This window comes from Tetrapisispora phaffii, chromosome 6, assembly GCF_000236905.1.
Source record: "Tetrapisispora phaffii CBS 4417 chromosome 6, complete genome".
In the NCBI taxonomy this organism is placed as follows: Eukaryota; Fungi; Ascomycota; class Saccharomycetes; order Saccharomycetales; family Saccharomycetaceae; genus Tetrapisispora; species Tetrapisispora phaffii.
The window spans coordinates 32288-44716 of NC_016525.1; the positions used below are offsets into that span (position 1 = coordinate 32288).

At 34.6% G+C, this 12429-nt stretch overlaps 3 protein-coding genes across 3 annotated transcripts; all 3 read right to left on the reverse strand.

Annotated features, from left to right (window-relative positions):
• Nucleotides 1–2: 2 nt before the first annotated feature.
• SDH2 (succinate dehydrogenase iron-sulfur protein subunit SDH2) lies at nucleotides 3–800 on the reverse strand (the record flags this gene model as incomplete). The annotated part of the gene is made up of 1 exon (XM_003685894.1): nucleotides 3–800. The coding sequence occupies one exon, from the start codon at nucleotides 798–800 to the stop codon at nucleotides 3–5; it is 798 nt and encodes a 265-aa protein (XP_003685942.1).
• Nucleotides 801–1327: 527 nt separating this feature from the next.
• Nucleotides 1328–10654, reverse strand: VPS13 (membrane morphogenesis protein VPS13; the record flags this gene model as incomplete). Its single annotated transcript, XM_003685895.1, has 1 exon — nucleotides 1328–10654. One exon carries the CDS (start codon nucleotides 10652–10654, stop codon nucleotides 1328–1330), a length of 9327 nt encoding a protein of 3108 aa, XP_003685943.1.
• Nucleotides 10655–11301: 647 nt separating this feature from the next.
• Nucleotides 11302–12144, reverse strand: ENT4 (Ent4p; the record flags this gene model as incomplete). The annotated part of the gene is made up of 1 exon (XM_003685896.1): nucleotides 11302–12144. The coding sequence occupies one exon, from the start codon at nucleotides 12142–12144 to the stop codon at nucleotides 11302–11304; it is 843 nt and encodes a 280-aa protein (XP_003685944.1).
• Between the last annotated feature and the right edge of the window lie 285 nt (nucleotides 12145–12429).

Here is a 12429-nt window from a genome sequence, read left to right on the forward strand (position 1 = left end):
CCTTAGTCGAATGCCAAAGATTTTTTAATCTCGGCGATGGCTTTACCAGGGTTCAGGCCCTTTGGACATGTCTTTGTACAGTTCATGATAGTGTGGCATCTGTACAGGGACATTGAGTTTTGTAGCATCTCTTTTCTCTTGTGCGAGGCTTGATCTCTCGAGTCGATTAACCAACGGTATGCTTGCATCAAGACAGCAGGACCTAGGTACTCTTCCTGGTTCCACCAGTACGATGGACAAGAGGTTGAACAACAGGCACAAAGGATACACTCGTATAGTCCATCCAGTTTCTTACGGTCCGCTATAGACTGCAGATTCTCCTTCCCATCAGCAGGGAACGTTTTTCTCTGTAAGAAAGGCTGGATCGACTTGTACTGTTTGTAAAAATGAGTTAAATCTGGTACCAAGTCCTTGACCACGTACATGTGTGGCAAGGGATACACTTTCAACTCTTTTGAGTTATCCTGATCGATTTTGCAGATACATGCCAAAGTGTTTCTACCTCCAATGTTCATTGCACATGAACCACAGATACCTTCTCTGCACGATCTTCTCAAAGTCAACGTACTGTCTTGCTCGTTCTTGATCTTCAATAGTGCGTCTAGAACCATGGGACCACAGTCATCCAGATCAACTTTGTAAGATTGCAAACGGGGTTTTTCGGTTGGTTTGTCTGGATTCCATCTATAAATCTTGAAAGTCTTGAACCTTGGCTCATGCTGTTTCGTCGCCATTTTGGCCGTGGTCGAGAAGGCCCTTCTGCCTGTCGACAACAAATTCTTTTGTAAATTCAAAAACATTGAAATGTGGTAATAGTTAACTAATGCAAACACATAAAATGATATGTGTGATCCGAATAAGCCAATATTTCAGTCGGTATATTCAGTTGGATTTATGACACTGTTTCCTAAAATTAGCCCAACTCAAAGAAAAAAAGTTCTGTTCCTAATACCAAATAACACATACACTGATATGCATATATATATATGTCAGTGTGTGTCATTTGAACTTAATCAGAAGTTGTGGTCATTAATGTTAATCATCCAATGGTTGCTGTTTCTTGTCATTACAGAGTAAAGGACTAAAGGCATCACAATCCAATTAGAACAACGCAAAAAAACGCCGGGACAGCGCCTGTTACCCGACTGCCGATGCCCGGGGATTGCGGAGACACGCCGGGGCAGGATGCAATAAGTGTCACTAAATGCGGCGTCGCTAACGGTATTGCGACTACATGAAGGTTATATTGGGTCGAGTATTGTAGTATATATATATATATATATGTATATATGTGTATGTATTTACAGCGGTTGCTATGGGAATGCAATCAGAGAGTGGCCTCACAGTACTTGTTGTACTCCGTTACGGCGATGGCGATGTTACGGTAGATGGACTTTCGCTCGAGTCTGTCAGCAATAGGGATAAAGTACTCGGCCTGTGACTTCAATTTGATCTCAATGCCACCCTTCTCTAGGATGATACCTTGGATATCCTGGTACGCGGTCGACCACATAATCTCCTCGTCGGCGATTTTGATTTCAGCAATGTGCTGCATTGAAACAACGACCGTAAGTTGACGGCCAGGCAGCACAACGTGTGCAAGATAACGGTCGTTCATGTACACGCCCCCGTTCGCAGTCTTTAGCCAGCATTGGCCCTGTGCCTCGCGCAGATTGTACGTCTTTATAATATTATCATGGCCGATGTACCTTGTCATCCGGACTCTACCGGGATTCGTCGTGGCGTTCGTAATTGTTGTGGTACTCTTAACTCCCTGACTTAAGTTGTTAGTCAAATCAAGTATTCCGATCGCAGTTTTTGTCGGCAAACCAAACAAACCCTTGCCGATACCTTTTATAAACCCAGCAGCTCCTTCTTTCTGGACGCCCTTATATGGATCTAAGGCTATTCCGGAGAGACCACTACCGATAGTAGTAGCAAACGACTGAGCAGATGTGGCAAGCACATTACGGCTGTTGTTAGTAATACGATTCTGCAGTCTCCTGCTTTCTTGAAACTCCATATCTTGAGTTATAGAAAGTCCTTTAGCCATAGATCCTGTAACTTTAGACATACTATCAGATATCCCAAATACTGTCTTCTTAGCAAAACTTAAACTACCCTTGGCAATATTGATACCAATGTCACCGGGTCTATCATTCATAATATAGCCCTTGTAAGGCTCATAGAAGAGATCCCAAACACCAGAACTAATTGTATTGAATAAACCGACAGGATTACCCAAAAAGTCAGCAGAACCCAGAATTTTATGTAACTGGTAAATAAATTGTTGTCCATAATGGGTACGAATTGAATTTATTAATGTATCAACAGGCACACTTAGGTTATCCATATACAAGGAATTCATCCTTATTGCTGCGTCATTAACATTACCAATTGTCATAGTCAAAACGTTGATGAAGAACGATAAAGTTCTTGTATTACGCTCAGAATCATCAAGCTTAGATGCACCCTCATCTTCCTTAGTAATAGTTTCGGATCTAACAAATGATAAGTGTAACATAGTAGGCTGAATATGGAATACTTCAAAGTAAACATCTTCCGATAGCTTTAGTTCCTTGAATTCAGGTAGCGTAACTATGTCATTGTATATCACTTCTTGGGTATTCTTGTTCCATGCAGCTCCTGGTACCTTCACAAAATCAATTAAAGCGTAAAGGAAATCTTCATCAAGTTGAATAGATAATTCTTGTAGCAATACAGTTAAATGCTTAAAATAAAGAACGCCATACTTATCATCTTTCAATTTGCTAACGGAACCTAATAAAACTGGACGATCGCTCATATCTGCTGCAACACCTTCAATTAAAGTAGGGTATACAACATTAGGGAAATTTGCATTAAACAATTGGTCATCTACTTGCAGCCACTGTACACTCCAGGAGAAAGTTTGTGATAGATCAGAATCGATGTATTTTAATTTGACATCACTAATACTTAAATAAAATAATTCTTGTAAACGTTTGTTAATGAAAGAAACACCTAAGCCTTTAAAATTAATAATCAACTTTCTGAAGATTGTCTCTTTAACTTCTTTTCCTTCAAATATCTCTCTTGAGCTATTGATGGATGATGATGAGGCATTGAACTTTGTATTCAACTTATATAAACTTGAACTTTGAGAATAATTAGTAATTGTTAATGCTTGTGTTGGACCATCAGCAATAACACTTATTTCAACCATATCTACGGGATCATTTGGAGCGTTTCCTGGTAAACGCATTGGTGTTAAATTACCGATCTCTGCAATATTTACTTCCCTTTTCCTACCTCTGCACGTTAAAATCATTCTCTTTTGTCTAGCAGCTGGATAATCCCAGGCATATGGCATAATACTTCTAGCAGGAACCCTATAATATAAAGGCTTATACTCGATATTAGTTATCTCCTCTACTTCTTCGGATTCATAATAATCGTCAATTACTCTAGGATCACGTTGATAAAAAATAAATTCTTGATCACTAAAATTTCTTATAGAATAAGGCCACAGATTTTTTCCATCAGTTATCCTTATTAATAAGGTGGCTTTGTCTAACACAATTTCGATTTTCAATAGCATATGTGTTTTGTCGGTTTTCAGTACCTTTAAGAAAGTAGAACCAACATCTTTAATGAAAAATGGAGAAGACCAATCAGTATTTGCACCTAAAAATTTAATTTTTAATTGCTTATTGACAATATTTCTCATTCTGTACATTGGAACAGATGCCTTTGCTTCCAATTCCATTGAAGCAGTGGATCCGGCTTCACATAACTCAATCGCAAAATCTAAATCACTATAAACCATATATCTTGGAGCAAACTCAATGATTTTACTCAAAGAATATTTTCCTTCCCCTTCATATACAGTCATTCCAAGGTTAGAATCTTGATTTTTGTTAGGTATATTCAACACAACGTCATGGGATTGTCCGATTGCATCAAATGATAATGGAATACTCCAATCGGAATCCTTAAATCGAATATTAGCCCTATTATTATCGTAAATACCACCTAAGAAAGAAAACATTTTTGGTGTAGTGTAATAAGAATTCTGCGAATCTAATACTAATCTAGACTGTGCTAAATTTCCATTTCCATCTTGAATAAAAATTTCCTTACCAGTAGAATTTCTAATTATGTAAGGGGAATAAATTCTAATAATTTTAGCTCTTGTGCCCTCCACACTTTGGTAAAATAACTTAAGTTTCAACATTTGCTCACCATCATCTAAAGTCAATGAAACGTCCGTTTCAGTATCCAATGAACTTTTCGGTGGGGTGTTAACAATTGCAGGTTTTGATGGTATTGCATTATCCATCAATGGTTGAACAGATAGTAATAGGAAAGTATCCAAGGAAACATCATGAATGAAAATTTTACCACGTTTCTCTAGGAATGTATAATTATTACCATCTTTACGCTTATCAATCAATGAAAAGTTTAAATCACAAGGTAACAAATTCTCAATCACTATTGGCGATGAAACAATAATTTTCATGCGTGGAAAAATCTTTGCCAAAGGTTCTTTAGTATCAAATTTTCCATTCACTTCAAAGTAATATTTCTTCTCTTCGGTGGATTCCGATTTACACTCAATTGAAATTGGTTTAGTTAATAAGTCTTTCCATTGGATCTTTTGATCTGGCCATAAAAAGTCATCAGATACTGGTTTCACTAAAATAATACTAGAATATGCCATTTCTAAAGGGATAGATTTTGTATCAGATGGAGAGACTGTATGAATAATTTGCTTAGGATTATTTTCATTGATAACCATAAATTGAATATCAATCTCAGTAGTATTCTCCAAAATTAAAGTTGATCTGAACGTTATCATCTTGATATTGTCCTCAGTAGATTTCAAATCACAGATTAATCTATTATGAACATGATCAACTGGAGGTTCCAAAACAAATAGCTGTTCACCTTCATTTGTAGCGTTAATTTTCATGGTTGTTGAATATTTTGATCCAGAAATGGCAAAACCAAGCATACTTCTCTTATTATCGATATCTAATTTCTCTCTCACTGTTCTCCAATCTTCAAATTCCCATGGTAACGAAGAACCAGGTGCGAGAGTTATTAGGTTGATTCTTTCGTCTTGTGTGTCAGTTACCTTCCACACATTAATATTTAACTCAGTGTCGTTATATAAAATGTATGGTTTTTCTAACCCCCTAGGTTTTAAGATCAACTCACCTGACAATGAATTAGGTATTTGTGATAACATAGAAAGAGATCTAGAAGATAATGTAATTTCAGCGATCTTCCTTGTCACGATCTCAAATACCATGCACGAATCTTCATCAAGACCATTTGATAAATGAAATGATATTGGTACGGGTTCAATCAATGGTTCCCAACTTGATCTAGCATAATTGAAAACATTAACATATGTTTCGAGCGTTGCCATAGCATCTAATTCAGTAGACCAGTCTTTAGCAAAAACTTCAAAAGCATTTATATTCATATCTAATATCGGCATCTCATGAACATCACCAATTAACACAAGCCTTAGTCCGCCTACTTCTATGTGTAAATTTTCACCTAGAATTGTAGGAATAGTACTGTTTGCATCATTAGATTTTCTCTTAACTAATTCTTTAGAAGTGGTGTTTAAATCAGTACCTGTCGGAATCTCCTCCTTTGAAACAGAATCTGTTAATGATTTTCTCTTCGCTGAACTTTCTTGAGATGCCTTGTTCATTAACGCGACAGTTTTGTTAAAAATTAACATTGCTAATCTTATATCTCTAAGTGAAATTCTCATTAGCAAAGGTTCGATTGATGAAGTTATTTCCGTTAACATATTTTCTGTTGTTGAATTACGCTGATCAATTATAACTGAAGATGAAAAATCATCTAACAAACGTACTTTATAATCATTCTCAGAATTGAGTTTTGAAAGGAAAACACCAACATTATTTACTAGTAATGACTGTATATTTTGGCTTGAAAATTGAATCTCTCCAACTTTAAATACAACAGCTTCAGATTTAATATCAGATACATCAGCCAGTAATATAACTTGGGGATTTATAATAGAAAATGTATATTGAAATGGATTGCTCTGAATATCATCTTCGGTAGGTTTAAGCTCAGCTTCTGATGGTAGGTTTACGGTGCCACTTACAGCAACTTTGCTTGCTAATCCAATAGAGTTATCATAAAATGATTTCAGTTCAAATAAGTAATCCATTGCTAAGATTACCATAGGATTGTCAATTGTTATAGAAAGAGTGGTAGTTAGCGAACCATTGACCAAAATTCGAGAAACTTTAGAAATAAAGGAGTTTTCAACAGCACTTAATTTTGGAATTAATTCGGTATGTTTATTGTCCTTGATATCTCTTATATCATCAATTGTGAATGATCCTATAAAGGACTCACCAGAGAGAGTACCATTGTAATTTGTAATTAATTTGACACCTAATTTTTCAAATTTAAACTTTGTTAATCCATATTTGTCTAAATTAGTGCATTCGACAGTATTATTAAACAAAGATATTATAATTTCAGGAATTTCGAATGAGAAATCAACATATACACCTTCTTCATCTGCCTTTTTTAATTGTGGCGAAGGATTTATACTATCAATTAGTCCAGACGAAGATAAATTGTCATCACTAGCAGTGTCAACAACATGATTGACATAATGCAATTCCTTATCTAACTCATCAGATTGGACGTCATCTATAGAAAAGGCTTGCATTATTCTATCAGATAAAGAAAACAAAAATGACAATTGCAGTTCTGTTAGAGAAGTAGGAGGTGTATTGAATACACCATTGACATTGAATGTAGGTTCATCAATCTTAGAATGTGGATTGTGTTTTACCTGTAAATCTAAACCTAAATCTTTAATAATGTTAAAGTCTTGAATTGAGTTACTCTCTAAATTTATCACAGAAGAAAGCATACATTCTTTAATATTTATTAAAATGTCATTAATTTTGTGACCTTCATTTGCCATGATAAAAACATTGGAAACTATGAAATCACCAGAATGGAATTCAAGTTTATCAAAGTGCTCATCTGACCACTCGGAGAGTTTTGGGAATATAATGATAGGACTTCTAATATTAACATCTAACTTCATATTGTTTACGGAATCAATGGATGGTGTTTGGTTATATGTTACTTCTCGTGCCTTCTCAAACAAACTTTTCATTCTCATAAATTTATTAAAGTAGGATATTATGCGATTTAGAGATTCTTCGACAAAATTAATATGCAACGAAGCAGCTTTATATGTAAAAATCGAGTCATAATCTTTATCGTTATCGGCTGGATCAAAAGTCTCATAGATAAGTTCTACTTCTTCTTCACCTTCTAAAGTGATTAATTTTTTGAATTCATTATTAAATGTTTTTGAAGAATTTCCATCTAGAACCTCCATATTTCCTAATTTCATTGATATTTTCATCCTTTCAGGTAACAAAATCAATGAAAATTCTCCGGCAGTTAATATCCAGCTAGCTATATTTATATTATCTTCATTGAAATCCATTGTTAATCCAGCCATTCTGATCTTCATCAACGTCTTCTGTGGCGCATCTTCTCTATCTTCATCGTTGTGGCGCAATACATCAGCAGGGGCTTCAGCACCTGTAGGATCGATAAACGTAGTTAATGAGTAATTAATTAGAGTCAAAACAGATTTAGCATTCAAAGATAAATGTAACTGTTCCATGTCAAGTTCTACATTCTGATCAAAAACTTCAATTAACGTACCTTCATGGTTAACAATTCTCTGTTGTCTGAGATAGTCAACTTGAAACAAATCTGTTGAGGTTTCATTTAAATTACTTTTTGAAGAAATTAGCTTAGTTGGTAATGAACCTAAATTATCCATCACGATATAGTCGTCAACATCCAAAGAATTTATTAAAATATTAACTTTCATCTCCTTCACTCTTTGAATAAAATTGAATTTCAAAGAGTTTCCAACAATAGATATTAACTTTGTACTCTTCATGGTCTGTGTATCTTTACAATGATAAACTGTTAAATTTATATTGTTAATATCAAAGTTGATATCAAGTAGCTTCTGATTCAATTCAGATTCTGATTTATTTTTCAACATATTAGCAGTTTGGGCCAATTTAATTTCCATTTTCTTTGATTCAATATAAGCATTACCTTTATCACTATTTAAAAACTCATCAGAATTTAATTCAATTGGTGTTGGCATAATATTGTTAATAATTAACATCATATATTTATACTGTTCATCATTTAAAGAGACGCTTAATTCAGGTAATGAAACAAAACTCCTTATTTTGGGTAAATTATGGGCTTTTGGAAGTATCGATACATCTACTATTAGGTTTAGATATATTTTTTCTAATATACTAAAGTTATTGGTGACATTGGACTCAGCTAAACTTGAGATAGTTCTTCTTACATCGGGACCAATCAGGATTTGAGTATCCTGAGCACTTACATGAAATCTATCAAACATTAATCTATTGATTTCACTTCCATCAATCTTATCATAGTCTTCTACGGACATTTCCTTTACGCTTTTAATCTTCTCTTTTGAAATTAGTTCACTTGTGACCTTAATATGACCAGCATCGATAACTGCGCAAGGCGTGTCCCATTTATGAGGATCTAAAGGTAATAAAATCAATGGTGCCTGTAAATCTAGGTTCAAATCAATAGTTTTATGTTCCTCTAATAATGCTTCTAAGCCCATTCTAGTCTGAGAAGTCCATCCCTCCATGGTTGTTTCAGCAGCATTAATTATTGCACCAATTGTGTCTTGATTGTCATTTTGCTGATTAAAAAAGTTTATGATTTCATTTATAAAATGAACATGGTAGAACACGGTCATACCACGTAATCTGATTGACAATTTAGTGTCTGCCTCATTGTTGAGCGGGTTACTGTCGTATGAAATATCTAACAAAGGCTCAGTTTCTGGATCTTGGGATGTAGTTTCATCCTGTAGTAAGGTTTTTAAGGCATTCACACTAATTATGTGTTTATATAAAGTGTTTGGAGACCCATCTTCTAATCTAAATTGGTGTATTTGGAAGGAAGCCAAATAAGAGTGGGGGCGCTGGCAGAAATGAAATGAACAACCCTCAAAGATAATTTCGCCTAGTTTTCTAACATTCTCTCTTTTTATAATCGAAAAAGACCCCTTTTTCAGAACACTTGTAACTTTTAATTTTACTCGGTCACTTGGAATTGGTAAAATAGCATCATCATCTTCTGTAAACTCGATGGCTTCATATAACTCTTTTCTCTGCTCTTCAGAAAGTTCTAATTCCTTTTGAGTTTCAGCAAGAGGTTTGCCTGTCCAAATTGAAGATAACCACGTGCCAGTTGAATTCTGAGAAGCACGATTTAACTCATTGTCTTTTATCTGATTATCATTTTCTTTTTGAAGCTGAGCATTCATTTTTTTGGCCATAGATCTATATAAGATAATAGCCTCAAAGCTTAATTCACTTTCTAGCTCGCTAAGCCTTTGTTGCTTCTTAGAGTCGGCTAATTCATCGTCGATGGTTGGTAATTGTAATTTATCTAGCCACAGCGCAATGTATTCACGTCTTTGGTCACAACTTTTCTTTATATTTTCCCAAGTCCATTTTTGATTTTCCGATTTTATTTTTTCTGCTATTGTTTGTATTGTATATTTTAGCCAAGCTTTTGGATCGTCAGTTACTGAACATAGAGGTCTTCTTCCTTTATATTTCTCTATGTCTTTGTTGATTTGTAAAGATGATAACGTGTGCATCAAGTTAGCATATTCTACATCTCCTAGATCAACGGAAAATTCATCGTACTCCATTTCTAATAAAATATGAGGTTGAACTTCAGTTGACCCCAGTTTGTTCACACTCAATTTACCAATACCATTTATAGGTTTTAAGAGATAACGATAATTATCTACTTCAGTCTCAGAAGATAAGATTGCTCTTTTAAACTTTTCAACAGTAGTATCGAAGTCTTCATTTTCATTATAGTTTTCAATGTTTGTTGAATCAACATTCCAATATAAACAAAGAGAATTTAATGTTAACAATTTATGTGTAATTGGTCTACTAATTGATATAAAATTTGGGACCCAACCTTCATCAGTCGATACTGCTGATATTTCCCTTAATGTTATTCCCAAAGAGTACGGTTCTTTTGATAGGACACATTTGGTATCTTCATATCTGATATGAATATTTTTAATTGTAATTTGTAAATTATCAACAATTTTGGTTAATAATGACTGCATAAAAGTTTCGTTATTTTCATTGTTAGTATCTATTGAATCGATATGTTGATTTCTCAATTCCCATTCTGCCAATTTTTTCAATTTCAAACTTAATTCTCTTGCAATGATATCTTGTGTATCACAGTTCAATGGATCTCTGGCGGCACATAATAGAAAACAATCTTCAATTATAATTTTAACCGGTTTGTTCTTCAAACTTGACCATGGGACAGTCAAGACTAAATTCCCTAAAACACCAAATTTGACATCGATAGGTAAATCTAATGAATCTAAACAATCTTTCCTCAATTTCATATTTTTCAATACAACATCACCACTCCATATCCCAACATTCAATTGTGCAGGATCGAAGTTCTCAATGTATGCACCTAACAGTCTATTCAAAACATTAGCAGCAAGTGATTCTAACATTTTTAATCTAAGTTATTCAGCCTCCTTATACAGGCGTTCTTTCTTCGATGCACCTCTAAAACAATAGCACCAAAAACTGTATGTAAACTAACTATTCAACTAGTAACAAACGTAGTGGCTATTTGATCGTATCAATGTAATATGATGGCTGTTTTTACTTCTACAATTCATCCCTTCTTATATATTATATCTGTATATATATTACGTTTCTGATGTCTACTGTTGAAGGTACAATGGTAAGGGAACGGTCACGTGGTTTTGAATCTTAAACGATGAGATTTCGTACATAAGACAACGATGAGATGGAAGTGCAATAGTGATATTGGTATACATATATATATATGTATATGTATGTAAGGATGGATGGGTGTGTGTGTCACCTTTCGTTGATGCGCATGTTCTGCATGTATCAGAGTTTCTTTATAACTTTTTGTGTTTTCTGATTGAAACCAGGGCCAAAATTACGAGAGCATTTGTTTAACCATTGTGTAATTATTACTGATTCTTGTTGACATACAATGCTTCTGTTGTTGGAGGTCTAGTCAGTCTCTGCAATGTCGTATGCAATTAATTCATTATCTATTCTAAGTAAGGGGGGGGTTGAGATGAGGTGAATGGTTTCTTTTTAGAAAAATTGTTCATTATGATTAGTCGAAGGGATTATTGTAAGACAGCGATGTGTTGTATTCCAGTTGGTTTTCCTTTTCCAGCAGATGATCGGGACGCAAACTATCTTCTTCTGGTAATGCCCATAGATCTGAGTTTGTGGTGTTTATATTGTTTCTTCTTAATGTCTCTGATCTACGTTTCAGATCGAGACTGGTTGTGCCCCCACGGAAAGTGGAGGATGAATTTGACACGAATTGATACTCATTCACAGTCTCCGAGGTAGAGTCGATTTGTTTCTCTTTCTGGTTGATCCTTTCATCGAATCTGTCTCTTAATGAAAACCCAGTTCTGCCTCTAGTCGCACTGCTGTTTGTTTTTATATGGCTATTATCTGTGGATTTCCTTCCCGGGAATGAGATACTGGAACGGAACTGAACAACATCTTTTCTTTTCTGTTCCAGCATGTCATCATCATTGATGATGTTGCATATATCGTTGCATATAAATACTATTTGTTGGCCCATTTTTTCATCCTCGAGATTCTGCACCTCAAAGTTTTTTAAGTACTCAAACAACATTATATTACTTCTTGTCCATGCAATAAAATCGTTGGATCCATTATTAATCAAGTATGTGATAAGTGTCAATGTCTTAAGTATATGAACGCAATTCTTATGTGAATTTTTTTTACTATATCCTGTTAACCTTTTTTTCAAAATTTGAACTATTTCTTTTAAAGTCTTGGGGCTATATGTTAGAACAGATATTTCGTTCATCAAAGTGCCAGTAGCACCGCTAGTTTCATCGTCATCGGTAGCCTGTCTCACTTTTGATTCAGTCGGTGACTGTACAAAATTTCTCACTGAATCAAACAATGGCATATATCAAATTTTAATAACCTCTTAATTTGTTTAGAAATGCACTGAATATGCAGTTACACTTTCTATTGAAAAGGATTTCTAAACTCAGATCACCCTCCTTACTGATCTCGTATTTGCATATTTATATCACCGGTTCTTTATTCATTTAAATAACATAAATTAGACATACATTGTCTACCTTTATTCAGTTCCAAATAAAAGAATTTTTTTGTTGTAACGTTTTCCAACTTTCGCATAGACACTATTAAGAAGGACTTTATAGAAGGAAAGAATAAGAAACAGTTA